General features: G+C 41.2%; 2 protein-coding genes across 2 annotated transcripts; both read left to right on the top strand.

The window, feature by feature from the left end:
* Positions 1–752: 752 nt before the first annotated feature.
* mep1a.1 (meprin A, alpha (PABA peptide hydrolase), tandem duplicate 1) lies at positions 753–9,876 on the top strand (the record flags this gene model as incomplete). The annotated part of the gene is made up of 12 exons (XM_080744827.1): positions 753–756; positions 1,546–1,590; positions 1,853–1,893; positions 2,148–2,223; positions 2,391–2,508; positions 3,800–3,975; positions 4,576–4,797; positions 5,448–5,588; positions 6,164–6,379; positions 7,118–7,579; positions 8,819–8,995; positions 9,827–9,876. 12 exons carry the CDS (start codon positions 753–755, stop codon positions 9,874–9,876), a joined length of 1,728 nt encoding a protein of 575 aa, XP_080600953.1.
* A 3,086-nt stretch (positions 9,877–12,962) lies between these two features.
* mep1a.2 (meprin A, alpha (PABA peptide hydrolase), tandem duplicate 2) lies at positions 12,963–21,942 on the top strand. Its single transcript, XM_080744284.1, has 14 exons — positions 12,963–13,108; positions 13,218–13,242; positions 13,417–13,470; positions 13,609–13,646; positions 13,737–13,812; positions 13,909–14,026; positions 14,767–14,942; positions 16,084–16,305; positions 16,642–16,788; positions 17,199–17,411; positions 17,655–18,113; positions 18,768–18,941; positions 20,181–20,466; positions 21,029–21,942. Exons 1-14 carry the CDS (start codon positions 13,040–13,042, stop codon positions 21,177–21,179), a joined length of 2,208 nt encoding a protein of 735 aa, XP_080600410.1. The 5' UTR covers positions 12,963–13,039; the 3' UTR covers positions 21,180–21,942.
* Positions 21,943–22,158: the final 216 nt, after the last annotated feature.

The raw sequence follows: 22,158 nt of genomic DNA, 5'->3' as shown, positions 1-22,158 counted from the left end.
ATTCATATTGTTCATTGTTCTTCATGTGGTGAAAGTGTCATAGGCACTGGGACAGGCCATGTAAATCCTCCAAAAAGTATCATTTTCTTAACCTGCCCTTTTTCTTTTCATGGGAAAGACCCACTTTTATGAGTTTTGCTTGGTTTTTATGCCTTTTGCTGACTGGTCCAGCCTGGTCAGTCTAAAACGACATGACCATGCACCTTCTAGCAGGGTAGTGGATATTGCACCATCTTTGATAGTGTAATATCAGTTTAGCATTAATAGAGGATTAAAGCAAATAGATTATGTTTAGAATGACTGGGGAGGTTGTGAATGGAAGGGAGATATACAGTATGTCATTAGCACATCCAAACAACTGAAAACCCTGCTTGATTCACTGTCCTGTCTGCTGAAATTGTCTTTGGATGGTTCTCATTTGATAATTCATAGGAAGGTTTTCCAAAACAATTCCCCTCCTCTCCTTTATACCAGCTTTAAACTTATGATGTGACAATAAAGTAGAAATTGATCTACATCGGGCAGCAGGCACACTAACAATAGATGTGGCACAGCTGAATCAGTGGATTCATCGACCACTGTGGATGTGGATTCATCGACCACTGGACAAACATTTCACCTGATCATAATTGTCTGCCCTCTTCATAAACCTGCACCTCTATCAGCTGCGCTTTAAAGTCAAGGACTCTCGGTCACTCATAAACTTTATCAAGGGCTAAAGGTTGGGTCTTGTCAACGACAACGTGCATGGCATGGGTAAACCCGAGGAGTGACAGGATCTTCACATTCAACATCTCCCACCATGGAGAGACTATTGTTATTGACAGGACTGGTGGCTTTAGCCACTTCCTACTCTGTGAGTATTATTTATTTTTCTTTTGTTATTACGGTATAAATGTGGGCCTATATTGTTCAATTGATCTGTTATATGCACAGATTTGAAATAAGAATCAGAATACATTCTGTGTAGGATCGTGTGTTGTGTGCATCTGCTGGTTTGGTTATGGTCAGGATGTCATACGTGCCTATATTCTGTGATGATTCATACAATGGTTAATGGTTTTGTTGTCATACAGATACGCGTGTCCCATGAAGTACAGGTACATGGTATGTTAAAGTGTTCATCTACAAACTATTTGTGTAGCAATTGTTTGTGTACTAATTCATTACAGATATATAACTTTTTAGAACAACCCTACTGACTAAAAAAAGCAAATCAGAGCATGACCCATGTTTAGCTAAATCTGTGTTAATTTTTAATTTTTGAATTGTTTTTTAATTGTTTTGCACATATCAGTGTAATTATGTTATGCACATTTTATGTACTCTCTCTCTCTCTCTGTTGTGTATTGTTGTTTTATGATAAGGAAAGCTGTATACCTTAATTACACTGTGCGTGTTGAAAATTAGCAATAACTATAAACTCTGTGCAATCAGTTTCATGCTGCTCTGTATTGGAACTATGTTAAACTGCATCGCCCAAATAAAATAGAAATAATTGGTCTATTGTCAAAACCGTGTTTTTGTCTTCTTATTCCAATGCAGAGGTATATGAGAACGGAGAGGATGAGAACCCCCTCTTGAACTTGGGTAAGTTGCAAGTTCCAAACTGAATGCACTGTCATAGGCTGGATGTTGCTGTAGAATGCCTTTGATTGTTGTGTAAATAATTTGCCTGTGTGTGTGTGTGTGTGTGTGTGTGTGTGTGTGTGTGTGTGTGTGTGTGTGTGTGTGTGTGTGTGTGTGTGTGTGTGTGTGTGTGTGTGTGTGCGCGCGTGCGTTCGTGCGTGCGTGCGTGCGTGCGTGTGTGTGCGCGCATGTGCGTGCGTGCATGCTTTTGTTGGTGTTGCAGGATCCGATGAAAACTTGATTGAAGGAGACATCGCCATTCCAGTGAGTTTAATAAATTAGCTTTTTTCATCACTGTTCAACTAAACTAAAAGTCCATGGCGTAAATGCCCACAATACATAGTTTGTCTTCTTTTTATTGACCTTTTGATGACATCTCTAGGTTGGGCAGTGTAGTGTGGATTAAAAACAAAACAAAGTGTTTCATGCTTTGATTATGGGTCTTTATAACCCTCAATTTAGCTAATTATCACAATATTCTTGACTGCATAGTACAGTACATATTTTTCCTGTCACAGAAAGGACGCAATGCCATGGTTGATACCAGATACAGGTGGAAGTTCCCAATCCCTTACATTCTGGGTGACGACTTGGGTAAGTTTATTTTAGTAGCGAGTTATATACAGTAAGAACATACACCAAAAAAACTCTATTCCTTTTGCAAAAATGGACATCAATGTACATTAGGGGCTGAACTAGGGTTATAGCACGGTATGCAATACCACTGTTATACAATTGTGTTGTTTGAAACCAATCCTCAGACCTGAATGCCAAAGGCTGTGTCCATCAGGCCTTTGAAATGTACAGACTGAAGTCCTGCGTCGACTTCAAGCCTTATGAGGGAGAGAAGACCTTCATCAAGTTTGAAAAGAGAGGCGGGTATGGCACTACTAGTTTAGAGTTATGTGTCATTGATTTGAATATGATGTTGTTTTTCAGTATGCAAATCAACTTCCATGACAAAAACGTGCTTACCCGTGTATTTCCATTGTCTTGACATATACAGTGGTTCTGAAACATTTTAGCTTGTGACCCAAAAGAGAAATTAGACATTTGCCCTGGGTGAAAATTGCAGATCTACAAACTCACAACGCGCCGCGCCACATTGTGAGCTTGTAGATCAGCTATTTTCACTACTTCTTAAACATTTGTTTCTTAATTTATGGAATTTGTTTTTAATTCATGAAAATATTACCTTTTTTGGGAATGTTTATTGAAAATGTTCTGTAATAATAATTAAAAATCGCACCTGTGCGAAGTGAGCGGCGCAAACTAATTCCTTCGCGAATCAGTGTTGATAGGCATGCATGGCAATATTGTTTTTGTTTTGTATGATGTCAGTCTAGAGGTCTGCTCAGACTATATAAGTCTTTATCGTCATTTCTCATCAGTTAGTTGACCAAGCTATGGATTGTAACTTGTAAGAGTGTCATAGTGTAATGATAAGTGACCTTATTTACCTCCAGAGAGGCCTCCAGAGAGGCGAGAAGAGGCCAGAAGATGAAGATTTTAGTTTTTCAAAGTCTGTTCATTTGTATTTTAAACTTGTATTAGCTGCCTATCATTTATAACCTGTAAGATCTTCCACAGTCTGTCTAAAAGTCTGGTTATTTTATCGCTTATAAGTGATATTCATCTAATACAATTTTGAAATTCAAGGTTAGCATTCAATGTCGTATTTTACGCGGCCTAAACGCGTTATGACGTATTGTACGCGGCCTAAACGCGTTATGACGTATTTTACGCGGCCTAAACATGTTCTAAATCAGGGTTAACCAATCGGGTGCCTCTGTGACTATGACATCATGGACAGATCAACAGAATCGAAGTGTTTCATTGGTCTAGCGAACTCATGTCATCATCATTTGTGACATCATAGTTTTGGTAAAAAAGCGGTCTATAGGAGCGGTTAGCACCGCTCAAAAACAAATTGTAGGAAACAAAAAATAAGAGGACCCATAAAAGTGTGTCCGCGGCCCACAAATAGGTTGTTCAGATAAGAATGATTGTACGAAGTTAAAAATCCTCAGTGTTCATCTGTCTATCCATTTGGAACTGTCAGAGTATACAAATGCAACCAAATGGATACATTTTATACACACTCAGGTTAAAGTAACATGTAGAGTAATAGTGTCCACAGATACTGCACAGCTCCTGTGTCTGTCCCCAGGTGTTTCTCCAGTGTTGGTGACCAACAGACAGGTCAGATTCTGTCCCTGGGTTCAGGCTGTGACCACAAGGCCGTGATTGAACATGAGCTTCTTCATGCCCTGGGTTTCTACCACGAACAGTCACGCACGGACCGAGATGACTATGTAGACATCCACCTGGACCAGGTTATAGACGGTATGGCTAACCATTACCCACCAAAGGTGTAATTAATGCTATGGTAATTATTGTTCTTAAAACTGATAATTTTCATGTCCATTGCACTTGCGTGAGGAGTGCTTAGGGCAAGAAGGGGAGTCTATAGGGTGTGCCAAATGTAGTTCTAAGAGCGGCCATTTCTTGGGTAAACACAGCCTTACACAGGTGTTCTGATTAGACTATAGCATTAGTTTTATGCAATCAAACAATTGAAACACCTGTGTTTTGACCCAAGAAATGGCCGCTAAGGACTACAATGACGTAGCCGCTGGCACACACTATAAACACCGGGACAATTGTTATTGTTGTCTTTGTGGCCTGCTGCTCGTTCATTAATCTGATTGTTCATTCATACATTGGGAGTGCTTGGTGCGTGAAATGCTGTATAATAATTTATATACATACAAATATTATGTAATTTAACAAAATGTACTGTTGATAGCAACATCCTGACTCAGTATTACAACACTGATTCCATCTCAGGTAGAATAACCTGGACCTGACCGATTTGGCTGCCCTTCAAGCCCTTCGTTTTGGTAACGAATAACGAACAAAACGTGTGGCCTTGCTTTCCCACAGGGCTGCAGCACAACTTCAACAAGTACAACGACGACTACGTGACGGACCAGAACACGGCGTATGACTACGAGTCCGTCATGCACTACAGACCCTTCTCCTTCAACAAGAACGAGAGCATTCCCACCATCACCACCAAGATCCCAGAGTTCCTCAACATCATCGGGCAGTACCTCGACTTCAGCAAGCTGGACGTGCTCAGGCTCAACCGCATGTACAACTGCTGTAAGCATTATGCAGCGAGCATGTTGGCACAGGGATGGAACCAGGCATCTCTCTCTCTCTCTCTCTCTCTCTCTCTCTCTCTCTCTCTCTCTCTCTCTCTCTCTCTCTCTCTCTCTCTCTCTCTCACACACACACACACACACACACACACACACACACACACACACACACACAACACCAACATTTTATCATGACACAAACATATATAAACGGGTGTCCCCACTCCCCACTACCATAAAAAAACAACAGGTTTTGATTCCCTAGGTATGTATCTCAGCTATTGATAACACAATCTACTGTAAGAATGAGTGTAGACCTCTTTCCATAGTGCTGCAGAGTAGCTGTGGTGTCTGTGCATGCACAGGCGCACACAAACTATACAGTAGGTGCCGCTTGACACCGCTCTATAGACAATTTACAATTTAGACATTTGGCAGACGCTCTTGATCCGGAGCGACTTACAATAAGCAAGGTCACCAACATCAATACATCAACATCAATACAAAGTAATAAATCAATCAACAAGAATACATCGAATGCATTGAAATAGGAATATAGTGTGTGTGATGTATACATTTAGTGGTTAAATTCTCACATGATCACAACACGGTGAGACTTTAAATCCTGCTCTTCTCTTTCCACCACCCCAGCGGGTCCTCTCACTATGCTGGACCAGTGTGCGTTTGAGATTGCCAGCATCTGTGGCATGATCCAGAGCACCACCGATGACGATGACTGGGTCCACACCCTCGATCACACCCACGATCACACCCTCATGGGCCAATGTCGAGGTGACTGTGAATTCTTTATAAGCAGGGTTCCCACTGTCATGAAATTCCTGGAAATATTTTGAAATTAGACAAATATTTTTCCAGTACTGGAAAAGTTTTGGAATTGATCAAGGGTCCTGGAGGCCCTGGAAAGAATAGCTATGCATTGTCTTTGGTTATTGATTTTGTTAATACCTCTGAAATGACAAATTAAACATTGGTCAAATTGTGAAATATTAGTGGCGGAAATTGTGAAAATAGCCGTAGATCTGCTATTTTCACAATAGAAACGTGTTATACAAAATTCCTCAACGGATCCCAATTAAAATATGATTATTTCAAGGGTCACAGCCTGAAAAGGTTGAGAACCACTGGCATACACTACCTGTCTTTGGGCATTGCGCATAGGAGTAAGCGACTGGTTATTGAGCTGAATTATTGTTATATAGTCCTGGAAATTGGGTTAAATATTCTGGAAAAGTTTTGGAAAAGTTTTGGAAATTAATTGGTAAAAATGTGTGGGAACCCTGTATAAGAATAAAGAGAAGATTAATATAAACAAAAATATTGTATTAGTGTAAAGTTTGTGTTCTCAGATGCCGGTTACTTCATGCATTTCGACACCGCCGTTGGGAACACGCTGGAGTCTGCACTGCTGGAGTCACGGACCCTCTATCCTAAGAGGAAGCTCCAGTGTCTGCAGTTCTTCTACAAGATGACAGGAAGCACCACGGACAGGCTCGTCATCTGGGTCAAGATGGACGATGGCACAGGCACCGTACGCAAGATGAAGAAAATTCACACCATTCATGGTACCTATTAGCGGTTACATATCGTCACCTGCATTGTATGTCCAAAACCGACACTTTTCATAAAATATAAAGCAGAACCTGTGTTCCAAAGGATACAGTGTAGTTATCTACTTATTCCCATATTAAAATTGGCTTAAGGGAAGACCGGCTGGCCAGTGGACATTTGACGTCATGCTCATGTCACTATGACTCATCCATAATCATATAAGGAGTTCCTACGCCCAAATATTGTGTGTTGTCTAACCTCAATGTGTCATCAGGGCATCAGGTGCAAATTAATCAGTCATTACCACATATGGGCATGGGCATATACTAATGACATCAGTGATCATATATGGTCATAAAAGGGACAAAGACTGACAGATAAAGAGATCCATATATGGGCATACAGTATTTGTTGGATGATCGGATTGGCCGTGCAACGTAGGTGTAAGGGCTGCATAGCACCCCTCACAAAAGCTTTTCATTGTTATTAAATATTTATTAAACACACAGACAGACAAAAAAATATATATTTTTATAAATCTTTGAAAGTTTTTTAAAGAATAGTGATTAAAATCAGGAAAAGACAACACTTATGCCATATCACAATATTGTGATATCTAAGGCATGTGAAGTAAGGCATCTCGTATCATGAAATTGATATAATATCAATATATTGCCCAGCACTACTTTGCCCTTTGACTATACAGCTTCAGTATGTCCACTAATTAGCCTTTCCTTTGCACTGACTCCCAGCGGACTCTGACCACACGTGGAAGATCGCCCACGTCCCCCTGGAGGTGGGGGTGAAATTCCGCTACGCCTTCCAGGGCGTGCGCGGAAACACCTCCGCTGGTGGCGGAATCTACCTCGACGACATCAGCCTGACGGAGACCCGCTGCCCCAACGCCGTGTGGACCATCCGCAACTTCTCCAAGCTCATGGAAACATCCGATACCAACACGTACATCGACAGCCCTCGGTTCTACAGCCCCGAAGGCTACGGCTATGGCGTCCGCGTCTTCCCCCTGTCGAGCTACACAGACTTCACAGGGAACTACACAAGTCTGTACTTCCACCTGATCAGCGGGGAGAACGACGTGGTGATGCAGTGGCCGGCGGTCAACAGACAGGCCACCCTGGTGGTGATGGACCAGGATCCAGACATCAAGCTGAGGATGTCCACCGCCCGCAGCCTGACCACAGACATGAGATACAGTAAGGGCTGTATTTTGATTGTTATAATTACCAGCTCTTATACCTTAACTTAAAGGCCTGTCCATACTGTCTCCGACCACCAAACCTTTCTTTGGAGAGTTCTGACTTTCCAACGTGCAGCTTTCCGAACTCTTAATTCAGGGTAATGCTTTTCAGAAGATGCAAGTGACGTCATGTGATGGGCGCTGCGCAAACGGGCGCGGCACGAACAATCCGAAAGGGGCGGCGCGAACGACGCGAACGGTTGCTTCGGTATCTTCGCCCCAAATCCAACTGGAGCTCGCTTCACCAGCACTCCACCCATCGTGTCCTGACAGCCAATCAGCATTGATGTTGTCTGGAGACACGGACATGATTTTGGTATTTGGAACTTGGGACTCCCTTTTGTCCGGGTGTTTCGCCTTGATTCCAACGAGACATGATTTTTTTTAACAACGTGGACCTGCATGACCAAAGTGAAGCGATAGAAGCGATTAGAATTGAAGAAATAGCTTCAGGTTTGAACCCAGCTTAAGAGCGTACCTGTGCCCTGTAAGGGCCCGTATGGCAGTGGTTCTCAAACTGTTACATGTTAAGGACCCCAAAAGCCTTGTGCCAGAGACCTCCAGAAGAGAAGATTTGAGTTAATATTTTTCAATTGTAATACAAATGTTCTAATACTTTCAAGACTTATTTATTTTTTAACATTTCGCATTTAATCATAATGTAAAACCTCAGTAAAGGTTTTCTGCAAGTCTAAACATTCTAGCTACTCAGGCCACTTGGCAATAAAACCCAGCTACAATGAATGAAGATGTCAGCTCTACAGCTGTTGAAGATTGACACGCTAAGACAAAAAAAAGCTCTCTTCAGCAGCTCGGACAGTGACCACCTAATTAGTGGGATTAGTGGAAAACGGAATAGATAATTATGCATGTAGATCTGCTATTTTTGGCTAATGTTCATCCAGGAATATGGTTGCTGAGGTTTAATTGATTAACTTTGGCACACTGGTCACAAATATGAGTTAAATAAGAAATCACCAAAATAACACATACAACATGTACTGTATACGCATAATAATTGGCCTATTACAGGGTGCTATTGTCTGCCAACATTTTTGTGACTTTTTCCTGCCTTTTTTCTTAGTTTAAGAGTAAAAGATGTACAATTTGAAAAGTATTTTTAAAAGACAGAAAGAAATCCAGAGAAACCACACAATCAAGTCCTCTTGACTTTTCTCTTTCCTGTGTTTTCTAGCAACCGACGGCCTATGGCCGATGTGGGACAACCCATCTAAGGTGGGCAAATATGACCCAGAATACGGGTTCTACAGAGGACCTACGTGGGGCTGGAGGAATTTCGTCAAGCACTTCGACCTGAGACGACGCAATTACCTCAAGAATGATGACCTCATTATCTTTGTCGACTTTGAGGGTTAGTGTGTGTGTGTGTGTGTGTGTGTGTGTGTGTGTGTGTGTGTGTGTGTGTGTGTGTGTGTGTGTGTGTGTCTTGAGCCATTGTATTATTTGTGCGTTGTTTTTTTTGTTTTTTGTTTTTTGAGCGGTGTTCCTGGAAGGAGCTAAGCTCCAACATCTGACTTTGTCTGGGCAATGAAGCGTGGCCTACATCTGGCCTCCAGCTTGGCACAAAGCGCTCAAAGTTTGTTGTATTGGCCAACCTTTGTGGGACGCTTAAAGCTATACTGTGTAAGTACCGGGCCTCTCACCCCCGCGTCTGCCTCCACCTCGCTGAGATCTATCTTTAGAGGTCCCTGGTTCCTGTGCGTTCAGGCATTCGGGAGAAACGGACTCCTTCACCCGAGTATGTTGTTGTTATGTTGAGGCAAGCTACTTCCTGAGAAGTCAGCAAGATGCGCCTGTGATTGGCCGGTTAGTGTACCATGTGTTTATGATCTGCGATATGATTGGCCAACGTATACACAACGTATACAGATGATGCAGATTACGTCATTTTGCCGCGAAATTCTCCCCCCCTCACGGCTCATAGAAAACATAAAGAGAAGGCTTTAGAAGCTGAAATTAACGGAGTGGGGGTTCTAAAACTTTAGCGATTTAACAGTTAGGACAATTTTAAGATTTGTTTTATAAAAAAAGTTACATGGTATAACTTTAATGAAATTAACTCATGAAAAACTAGGACCGCTCACTTTCACACCAGGTGTGAAGTGAGGTATTTTTAAGCTAATGACGACTTCCTCCGATATATTTGATAGATACATACTATAAATATATATTTGTTTTCCAGACATAACGTCCATGATAAAAACGGAGGTTCCTATTCAGCCAAAGGAGTAACATTTCTTACTGGTTTGAAGGTAGGACTATCACTTTGCTTATTACTTATTTGACCATTTACATTTATTCCACCTCGCCAACTGATTCAAGTTATTTATTATGATGATGTAATCTAAATAATGTACCTCTTTCCTTGTCATTTGAACCACAGAGACACCAGACATGTGGATGTGATGTGCCAGTGTGAGCCAGTGTCCAAATGATTTCCACGGTGATGGCACATATTTATGTAGTCAGGGTTCCCACGGTCATGAAATTCCTGGAAATATTTTGAAATTAGAAAAATATTTTTCCAGTACTGGAAAAGTTTTGGAATTGATCAAGAGAGATCCTAGAAAGTCCTGGAAAAAATAGCTATGCATTGTCTTTGGTTATTGATTTTGTTAATGCCTCTGAAATGACAAATTCAACATTGTCAGAAAATGACAAAGTCAGAAATTGTGAAAATAGCCGATCTACATGCTCACAACGCCTCGCGTTGCGAGGCGTTGTGAGCATGTAGATCCGCTATTTTTACAATAAAACCGTGTTGTACAAAATTCCTCTATTCTTAGTGCTCGTCAGGGTTCAAATATGATTATTTCGGGGGTTGAGAACCACTGGCATACACTACCTGTCTTTGGGCATTGCGCATAGGAGTAAGCGACTTGTTAATGAGCTGAATTATTGTTATATAGTCCTGGAAATCGGGTTAAATATTCTGGAAAAGTTTTGGAAATTAATTGGTAAAGATGTGTGGGAACTCTGTGTAGTTCTTTAAAATACAGATGGAGTGGATTTGTTGTTTGCAAATGAATAAAATCAGACAACTGACAAATGTATTAAGACTTTCTAGATTTAAGTGTTAATTTAGAAAATGTGTGTTTACTTACTTACTAAAAGCAACATAAACTATTCAAATGTTGTGAAAACATAGATCATCCTATATTCAGTGATATAGGGCAATTGATCGGAATAGAATATCAAAATATATATTATTTTCAAATTGTCAATAATTTGTTGTTGCAGCTATTTTGTTTCAACTTCAATACTCCTGAAAATGACCATTGTTGAAGGAGACATTGGATTGGACATTGGAAGTGTACACATTTAATAAGAACTATGGTTAGGTAAAACGCTACCCTGGCATAATGATAAAATATTATGGCCGTGATTGTAAAACTTAAGGTTATCTCAAGATCTATTTAGGAAATGTGTAGATAATAAGGGTAATAATACAAATAATAATAATAATTTATGAGTTTATAGTTATTGATTCATGTTATAAAGAAGTGTCTTGTCAGCAAGCAAGGTCTGGGACAAGTAATCACTTGAATAATGCAGTGATGTGTAAATACATGGTATTGATGTCATAGTCAGTGCAAACCTCAGCTCCCAAAGACAATTCAATTCAAAGGAGCTTTATTGGCATGAAAACATTTTACACTGCCAAAGCAAGTGTCAAAATATAACAAATACTGTTGTAAAAGGGGAACATATATACAGTTGGAGGGGGTAGGCCTACATCATTGTGTGAACAGAGCTATGTCACATTTTGTCGTTATATCATACATGTTATATAGCTTTTGGAAACAAATAGCAGCAATCTTTTGCAGTCGCTTTGGGACAAATAGCAGCATTATTTATTTCTCAAAACTATTTAAATGGTATACAATAAAGCCTCAGATTTAAAATGCATTTAAAGGTAGCAGCTCTGTTTATGTTCAGTAGGGCTAGAGGTCACTCAATGGTTTGTAGTCCTTAGGGTGGTTGTATTCCATTCTCTAGCCTTCTTTTATCACAGCAGTTCACAAAATCAGAACCACTGAGTGGTTGAATGGGGCTTTTAAGCCCTGACATCATTTTGTAGTCAGACCTCCAAGTAGATTTATTATCAATATCTGTCCCTCGCTATTTCAATAGATCCGAGACAAAAATAATGACTAAAGTATAATTCTACCACTTTCCTTTCAACAACAAAGAGAAGAAAAATCACACTCGTGTGAACTGAGCGGTGGTGTGTGTGTGTGTGTGTGTGTGTGTGTGTGTGTGTGTGTGTGTGTGTGTGTGTGTGTGTGTGTGCAACAGCGCCCCTCCCTTAACATGTGTGGTCAGAAAAGGTTACTGCAGGCTACGGACACGGAGACAGACAGACAGACAGACCCACACACACACACGGCCACGTATAGGAGCGTTGTGACCACCGCTCAAAAATTAGTAAATAGTAAAAATAGTAAAAAGATTCACGGGCGCTGGGGCCTTTTGGCCCCAAAAGTTCTCCTCTGCCTACAAAATGATGTCAGACTTAACAGCCCCATAGGTTAAGGTGTTGTCCCTGAACAAGCCCAGCTAAATCCTATGTTCAGAATCATCTTTATCTTTATTGTCACATCAGGGGTTTACAGGTGGTTGTAAAACATTGGAATGTTGAATGTCAAGCTTATCATTTTTTTGTTGTTTCCAGAAAGAGAACAAAAATAAAAACAGATAAACAGATAAAGTGTAGTTTATATTATACTGTGCATCCTCACTACCTTGCTATCGCCTGCACATAGATAAAACACTGGTTTTGAAACATTGGCTTTTGAATGTTTTGTCCTATGAATACATATATTGTGAACTCATTAAGTACTACAGTACTTGTCCAAAACACCTGATGCATAAAACATTACACTGCATACGTTTGCAGCTTTGATTTCGTTTTGTTCATTTAAGGTCAAGGATGTGTTCGGTATACTGTACAACATCAACAATTCTTGACTGACTAGACTACATACTACATCAAATCAATTCAGACAACAATTTTTAGCATACTGTAGTCACTCACTATGTGACAGGTCTGACAGAAAATGCTATTTCAAATGTTTTGGTCCTGGACTCCTAGCTTAAAAAGTACTTCTAACTGAGTCTGCCAGTTTACATGAGATTTAACTGATAAAGAAGTCCCAAACTGGTAGAGGCCAGATTATGTTCACAGTTCACCAATAAGTAATTGATTCTAGCAGTACACTGTATACAGCTGATAAATGTTAGTGATATGGACATTAGTGAGGAGGACGCGTGTTGTTACTCATTAAATGCTATTCTGCCAAGACCAAAGTTCCAGTCCAGCTCCGTGTCTTTATGGAGGTGTTTATTGTTGTGGGACAGAAGCACATTTCCCACACGTCTTCAGACTGAAAACATGGATGGTGGGAGCACACTGTGGAGGATTGCCGCTTTAATTGCAATTTTCGCCACTTTCCAAGCGGAGGTAATTAAAAGTATTTAAAGTATAGCAATTTCTTAGCATTTCAACTTTTGTTGATTATTACAGAAAGAAGTCTAGCATATGCCTTTGTCTTTTTTTCTTCGTGTCACAGGTCCAAGCTGCTCCAGCATTGTACGGTAGGTTTAAGTTCCTTTATTAGACAGATCACTATTTCCATTACTTGAACCCTTCTTTGCCTTTGGTTATAGTAAAATAGCGGATCTAAAAGCTCTCAATGCGTCGCACGTGAGCTTGTAGATCTGCTATTTACTTACTCTGTAACCATATCTGTGATTGACCCTGAATGCCAGATGGAGACGCAGATCCAGGAGAGCTAAGAGATGACATATTTGACATCAACAGAGGTAAAGATTGAACATGTCCACTATGATCATACAGTACCGGTATATGCCTTGATGTCGATGTGTTTGCATTTGGTCATTCGTAACGCATTTGATGCAAAGATAAATGTTCTAATTGGGGACATTCTATGGATTTTACAGACTTGACTCACTTGTTTGAGGGAGACATTGCTATCGATGTGAGTCTTTGCTTCCTCCTCATAAAGAATTAAAATGCAGCATGTGCATGCATACACACTTGCCTGACTCTTTCAATATACTTTCTGCAGCCTAGCAGAAATGCAATCCTCAATGAAACCATGAGATGGAAGTTTCCCATCCCTTACATCCTAACAGATTCCTTAGGTAAGTAATACAGTATATATAATACATATCTAAAAAGTATTTAATAATGAGGTAACAATTATTGATGATTTACATATCAGTTTCCCATTTCTCTAGAGCTGAATGCCAAAGGTGTGATCCATCAAGCTTTTGAAGCCTATCGTTTGAAATCCTGTGTGGACTTTAAGCCCTACGAAGGGGAGAGCACTTACATCTCATTCACTAAGCTGTCAGGGTGAGTTAGTCGCAAATTGCAACACTAGATCTTTTTTAATCTGATGAATCTAGGGTTGCAATACCTCCCATAGGCAGCCAATGCATCAAAACAGTTTTTTGCTATCTGATTAAACAACGTCAAACTCACCAATATTGGGGCTCTATGGAAAGCTTGGAGTATCCTCTTTCTATCTGCAAAGTGTTTGTTTCAGAAAAACCCCAGTGTAGACATGCTATGAGCTACTTTCTGTCAAGAAATTCGGTTCATTTTAACATTTTAAGTAGTTCAAATATCTGATCTACAAGCTTGCAACGTGTCAATGTAGATTGGCTATTTGAAGTATTTTAAAATGTTTTTCAAAATAGTAAAAAAGTCAAAGAAATGTAGGGATAAGGGGCAAGGCATGGACAAAGATATAGCCCATAAACTACAAAAAACAAGTTATTGAATTTACCATTTACTTATTTATAATCTCGCACAACAGACCATGATGAGGATTTTGATAAAGCGGCTGATCAGTCTTGTGTAGTGCTGTAGTACACTGCTTCAGGGGTCCTGAAGTGTTACAGGCCTGTAACTCTGCATCTGCGAGTGTACAAATGGTTAATTTGTACACTCTCTATTAGTCCTGAGGATTTTACTGTGTATATTGGGGTCTCAGAGATGCAATAAAAATGGTACCAATTGGGGTTCAGTGTTATAATGCTGTGGTTCCCAAACTAGCAATAATCCTGTTGCGTCTCCACAATGCTGCGCAGATGCTGGTCCTTTGTTGGAGACTTTAAAACGGGCCAGAACCTGTCCATTGGGGCGCGCTGTGACACCAAGGCCATTGTGGAGCATGAGCTCCTCCACGCTCTGGGCTTCTACCACGAGCAGTCCCGCTCCGACAGAGACGACTACGTCATCATCCACTGGGACCAGATTCAAGAAGGTACTGTATATCAGAGGTTTTCAAAGTGGGTGACGGGGCACCCTGGGGTGCCGCAACGGCAGTCCAGGGGTGCCGCGAGATAAAGTACAAAGTTATTTTCAGTCAGTTTGAACCAAAATGGCTATTATCTCAACGTTTTCCTCGCAACATAATCACTAAAATATCGTCACTGTCAGGCAGAAACCTTGTATCTCCAAGTTTCAAATGTGTGCGTCTTTTGCCCTGCTTCATCATACAAGGCCGTCTCACGATCTACAACCACACAACACCTCGCAATGCGAGGCGTTGTGTGCTTGTAGATCGGCTGTTTTCACTAGTTTAGTACATTTTATAGATGATAAATACAAAACGAACGGCTTTGGACATACAGGTTTCCATCCGATAACGACGATATGCCATAAATATAAGGTGCTGGGAGTGAAAATTATAATGTAGGGCAGGGGTGCCTCGTATTAAAAAATATATTCATGTGGTGCCCTGAGACAAAAAAGTTTGGGAACCCCTGCTGTATATGCACAGTAAAATCCCGTGTTCATCCAACTCTGAGAGTGTACTGTACACATGTACGGTAGCCATATTGGCACACCGTATAAGGGTCAGTTTGGTAACATTTGTACATTGAGTAACATTTGTACATTGAGATTACAAATGGGTAAATTAACATTTTCAGCTATATTTTCGTCCATGCCTTACCGCTTATCCTTAAACTTCTTTGCCTTTTGTTTTTACTATTTTGAAAAACATTTTAAAACACTTCAAATAGCCGATCTACATCGACACGTTGTGAGCTTGTAGATCAGCCCTATACTGTCTACTGTATATGTACTGTATGAAGTGATTTTTGTTGAGTTTTTAATAGCCATGCAGTGTATAACTTTCACACGTTCAGCATCATGGAAATTGGTATTTATTTCAACGTGATTATTGTTCATTGTAAACATGGTGTTGTGAAACCAAACCACCTGATCAGCTGTGCATTTACTTCTATTCTTAAGTTTATTTAATATTTTTTATTATTATTTCAATTAAAAATATTTTAATTCTCTTCTGTGTTTAACTTTGTATAATCTAACATAAACTAAACCCCAAAGACCAAAAGACATGAAGAAACAAACTAAAACTAAGTACTATGTACACACAGGCATGGAGCACAATTTCAACAAGTATGAGGATGGCTTCATCACGGATCTGAACACGCCGTACAACTACGAGTCCATCATGCACTACAGACCCTTCTCCTTCAACAAGAACGCCAGCCTGCCCACCATCACCACCGCTATACCCTACTTCAACGAGATCATCGGGCAGAGGCTCGACTTCAGTCCTCTGGACATCACCAGGCTCAACCGCATGTACGACTGTGGTAAGTGGATACAATATGGAATTACAGTACGTAATTAAACAGAACAGCTCTTCAGATCAACTTTTTAAAAGTTGCTTTTAAAACAGAGCAGTAGAAACAATTATCATGATCAGTTAATTGGAAATGAGAATTTTAAAATGAGAAGCATAATGGACTCTCTTCACATAGTATCCTCCGCGATAATTTAATAATGATCAGTTGATTGGAAATGAGAATTTTAAAACGAGAAGCATTATGGACTCTCTTCACATACAGAGATACTCAGAGATCCACAAGTCCCCTGATTTTAACATGATGAAGCACGCCTCTAATTATTGCTGGTTGTTGTTGTTGCAGCTGACACCCTGACTCTCCTGGACCAGTGTTCCTTTGAGCAGATCAACATCTGTGGGATGATCCAGAACGAGGCAGACAACGCAGACTGGGTCCAGACCTTGAGCACTCCAGCTGATATAGATCACACCCTGGCAGGACGCTGCCAAGGTCAGCAACAAATACACCCAATGTTGTTGTTTTTTCACATCAGTACACTTTTGATTCATTTGCTTCTCATATTGTGGCAAAATTGAAAACCTGCATATTACCTTTAAAGCTTAAAAGATTAATTGACCAGCTACCAGTGTTGCATTGGTGATTCAATGGGTGGATGCTCGATTTAATGATGTCACACGCACGTCGCTTAGCACCTACCTACTATACAGGTCCATTGATGCGCATACAGTCTCGTTCCTTCGTTAAAACACCCTCTTGTGCCACTAAAGCGCTTGTAAACATTGTCGAGGCGTGACCCTGCTCAGAAAAGATACGGGACGGCGTGTACAGTACACGCGTGACCAGCCCAATGCAACACTGCCAACTATACTGTCTTTTGTCATTCCTCCCTATCTCTTTAGACGCGGGCTACTTCATGAAGTTCGACACGTCCACTGGTAACGTCGGTAAAAGCGGCTTGCTGGAGTCACGCATCCTTTACCCCAAGAGAGGCGAACAGTGCCTGCAGTTCTTCTACAGGATGACTGGCGAAGGGGACAAGCTGGTTATCTGGATCAGAACCGATGACGGGACAGGGACTGTTCGCAGCGTCAGCAAGATCCACACCATCACAGGTTTTGTATTCAGGTCCACTCACTTGAAACTTCATTCAGTGCACATTATAATATTGCAAAATGATTATACCTCTTAACATTTACTGAATTTAGAATTTCCTGATCATCAAACCTATTCAAAACTGTAATGTTTTGAATCAAATCGTTATACTGACTGAGTCATATGTATTTTGGGGGGTAGGATTGTGTTGTATGTGTCAACAAATACAGTCGTTAAATCCCTCTGTTGTTCGTCTTTCTCAGGTGACTTGGACGACTCTTGGAAAATAGCCCACGTGCCCCTGAAGGTCACAGAGAAGTTCCGCTACTTCTTCCAGGCCATCAGAGGACCAGCTGACTCCACAGGTTCCACAGCTTCCATCCTGATCGACGACATCACCCTCACAGAGACAGTCTGTCCCAACGCCGCGTGGCAGATCGGGAACTTCACGGGGCTGCTCGCCACCACTCCCACCGGTAACAAAAGCAGCAGCGGCTGCTCCTTCTACAACTCGGAAGGTTACGCGTTTGGGATCAGCGTCTACCCGAACGGAAGAGACGCCGAGAACAGTGACTACGTCGGTGTGACCTTCCACCTCTGCAGCGGACCCGACGATGCCGTGCTGGAGTGGCCGGTGAAGAACAGGCAGGCGACCATCACGGCCATGGACCAGGACCCCGACGCCAGGCAGAGGATGTCTGCTACCAGAAGCTTCACTACGGGTGGGAAACAAGTTTACACTACCATAGTACACAAACTGTAAAAAAAAAGCTTGAATGAGGAGGGCACATTTATTTATTCGTTAGTTGTTTGAGCCACTGGACCAAGGATTAATATCTTTATTTTAAAGTTTTCTGATAACATAATATTACACACTGGATTCAGCTGACCCAAGGCTTACATTTTCTTATTTTAGTTTGATTAAGATACATTAGTTATTTTTTTCTTTTATTTTTATTTTTGCCTTTATTCATAGATTATAGTAGTCTGACAGGAAATGGGGGGAGAGAGAGAGAAGGGGAGTGACACGCAGCAAAGGCTGTCGCGATCGGGAGTCGAACCCGCAACACACTGTCAGGCTGAATAGCTACCCTACCCGTCCGGTCCACATAGTTCCATTTGAATTGAAGATCGTCATCCGTTGATGTTTTTGAATATCAAGTAAATTGCAAATGACTATTTATAATAGTGGTTTTCAAAGTGGATTTCAGGGACTCTAGGTTCCTTTAAGGGGGTATAAATTGACCCTGACGGGTCCATTTGGTTCCATGTGTACACTGTCAAAGTTAAGGGGGGAGACCTTCAAATGTCAAAGTTTGAGAACCACTGATTTATAATGTTTGATCATATTAAATATCTATTTTCTTCTTTTCCAGATGCAAGTGCCCGGTGGAACAAGCCCACAGCTGCCTCTGGAGCAGAGTGGGATGAGCAGTGTCAGTGTTACCGTGGTCAGGAGTATGGCTGGGGCACCTTCATCACTCACAAACAGCTGCAGAGGAGGAGCTTCCTCAAGGGAGACGACCTCATCATCACCGCTGACTTCAACGGTGAGAGGCAGGATCAGTGGTCTGAATTAACCAAGTACATAAGTTATTTAAGTACAATTCGAGGTATTACAGGTATTGAGGTATTACTTTACAATACCTTTGTAAAATACATTGTAAAATTACACTGTCATTTATTTATATTTATTTTGTTCACTATGTGAACCCAAGATCAACGTAGGCAACTTAACTGTAGAGAAAGCTTGTATGTGGCAAATTGTCTTTTCATACCATTTAATTTAATTTTCCTATTTTATTTATTTTCCTTAAAGATGGAATGACACGCAAAAAAAGCTAAATATGGCTATATGTTTGGCTAATTTGATGACATCACTGCACACCTCTACTGTACTTCACTGCACTGTACTACTGTCTGTCGAAAAGCCCGTCTCCCCTTGCCTGCACTAAGAAAACCAGGAAGTCACCTGACATGAAAATGTATTTTATTACTAAATCTGTGTACCTGTATATACATTTTATATTACCTCTCAAATATGATTATCTTAGTTTTAGCAACATTGTTCATGTCAAGTAGTTAGTTTAGCTTGTTTGTTGAAATGATAAAAATCGCTATGGTGATCGGTGGATTACCACCCCCGCTGCTGGGTGGTTGATGGCTGGATTCCAGCTGGGGAGGAGGGAGCTAAAGACGGACACATTTGGTGGTGGTGCTCGCTGACCGTGACAAATGTGGCACGGTGCGGTGCTGCCATAGCGATTATGATCATTATAATGAATAAGCATAAAAAACGAGTTTATGTGAACAATATTGATGTAACTAAGATATTCGATTGGGTACATATATTTTTATACAGAATTAAAATTAGAATACATTTTATGTTGAGGCTACTTCCTCAATTTCCTGGTCAGTGCGAGGCTGGGACAGGCGCCGCTCTCTCTCTCTGCTCTCTGCCTGTTTCAGAACGTTTACAGAGACCATGTGAACTACTGTATCTTATTGTAACATTTCGGGGTGTGACATGACACATTTAAAGGCTATTTATGTAAAGCACTTTGAATTGCCTTTGTGTGGCTTATCGACATGGTAATGTGTAGTAGTCATACTGTTAAGTTTGTGGCTATTCTTTAATACTCTGCTAACAGTAGAAGAGTTCCATGCAAAGCTTTGTTGAGCGTTTACTTTACCTTGATCACATCATGTCTCTGGGACTAGTTAAACCACGTTGATCATCGTCTGACCATTAGTCATGTAAAATGTTCCTCCTCTTTTCATCCCGTCAGATTTAACCCACCTGGTCAAGACTGAGGTGCCCGTTGTACCAGCGGCGCAGAGGGATGACATCAGAGAGGTACAGCCAATCAGAGTAGCAGAGGCAAGGGACGTTGAGGGTCCTGCCATGCAGAATGATGACATCACAGAAGTACAGCCAATCAGGAAGGAGGAGGAGGAGAAGGACGCGGTTCCAAAACGCAGAGACGTGCGCTCCGCCACTACTAATCCCTGCCTTCCCAACCCCTGCTTAAATGGAGGAGTGTGCGTAGACCGTCAAGGGAAAGCTTCATGCAGGTGTGTGTGTCCATCCTTTTGAGTGCATGCATATGTGTGTGCAGTGGTGTTAAGTAACCAAGTACATTTACTCAAGTACTGTACTTGAGTACAACTTTCAGGTACTTTTACTTTACTGGAGTACCAGTTCTCAGTACTTTTACTTTTACTCCAGTACATCTCGGAGGCAAATATTGTACTTTTACTCCACTACGATTGTTTGATTTAGATTATTATTACAAAACATACATTACCCACTTCAGCCCTATATACATTTCGGCTATTTGAAAATAGCCGATCTACAAGCTCACAATGCGCCCGATGCATTGTGAGCTTGTAGATCTGCTAGGTTCAAATTAATACATCATTTATACATAATGAGTACATTCTGTGTGTGTGTGTGTGTGTGTGTGTGTGTGTGTGTGTGTGCGCGCGCGTGTGTGTGTGTGCGCACGTGTGCTTGCAAACACGCTGGTCGATTGTTCGATCAATCAAAAAAGCAATTGATAGAATTGTCACTAAGAATGATCCATGTAGTTGCCGTCCTCATGCTCTAATGACATGATCTGTCCCCTGCCTGCAGGTGTGCATCAGGCCAGGCCACCTACTATGCAGGTGAGAGATGCCAGACGCAGCACATGGACGGAACTGTTCTTGGAGTGATGATCGGCGGGGCCTCGGGGACAGTCATCCTGACGCTGGCCATCCTCTCTGTCATCAGGAGGCCTCAGTGAAACTGTTCAGATCACCAGGTGCAGGGACGTGCTGGCCATTGGGAAAAGTGGGACAACTCCTGAACGGCCGGTTCATTCCCGGCCGGTCCAGGCCGGCCATTAGGAAAAAAAATAAAAATAAAATATCTGCCTTTGTTCCATTTTGGGGGCTGGGCGGCCAACAAAGTAAATCGTCACTGTCGGGCAGAACAAATTTGTAGATTTATTCGCAAAGCCCTGCTTCATCATACAAGGCCGTCGCACAAAAATAGTGAAAAACCGCGAGGCGTTGTGTGCTTGTAGATCGGCTGTTTTCACTAGTTTAAATCATTTTTAAAATGATAAATACAAAACAAACGGTTTTGGACATACAAGGTTTCCACCCGACAACGACGAAATATAATAACTCTTGTAATTGGCCCATGGCTTGTCACTTTGTCACAAATCTTTGAGTAGCGCAATGAGGGCCTCTCCAACTCTTTTTCCCAGGCTGAATCAGGGGCCCAGCACGTCCCTGACCAGCTGTTTGCCTTATGGTCCCTCAGATATGGTGGTCTCCTCGGTATAGCAACTAAACTACCACCACAGCTGAAGGAAACTGTTGACTTAACCCATTTAGACCTGAGGCCGATTCTATAAAACGCCTTCTAAAACCCAAGCTAAGGTTTCTGAAAACCTTCAAATTCTTATTAAAAAAATGTAAAATTAATGATGTTGCTATATGTATAGCAAATACTAATGAAACCCAGAGGTGGCATTCGGTTTGAAAGGTAAAACAACTTCGCAGCAGCACTTTGTAACTTGAATAAAATGTAATTTTGTCCAATCTGGATGCTAATACAATATAACTTATACAACTGGGGTGTTCTTTTTTTTGTCTCCCTGCTCTTCTATTGAGACATTTAGATCGACATTTAGATCGTGACACAAATGTTGACCTGGTCAAGATTCAGTTGATCACCTGAGCAAGCAGGCAGGCTCAATTAGCTCAATGGTAATA

This window comes from Nannobrachium achirus (assembly GCF_963921795.1).
Source record: "Nannobrachium achirus genome assembly, chromosome: 16".
Lineage (NCBI taxonomy): Eukaryota > Metazoa > Chordata > Actinopteri > Myctophiformes > Myctophidae > Nannobrachium > Nannobrachium achirus.
This window is presented reverse-complemented; position numbering and strand designations above follow the sequence as displayed.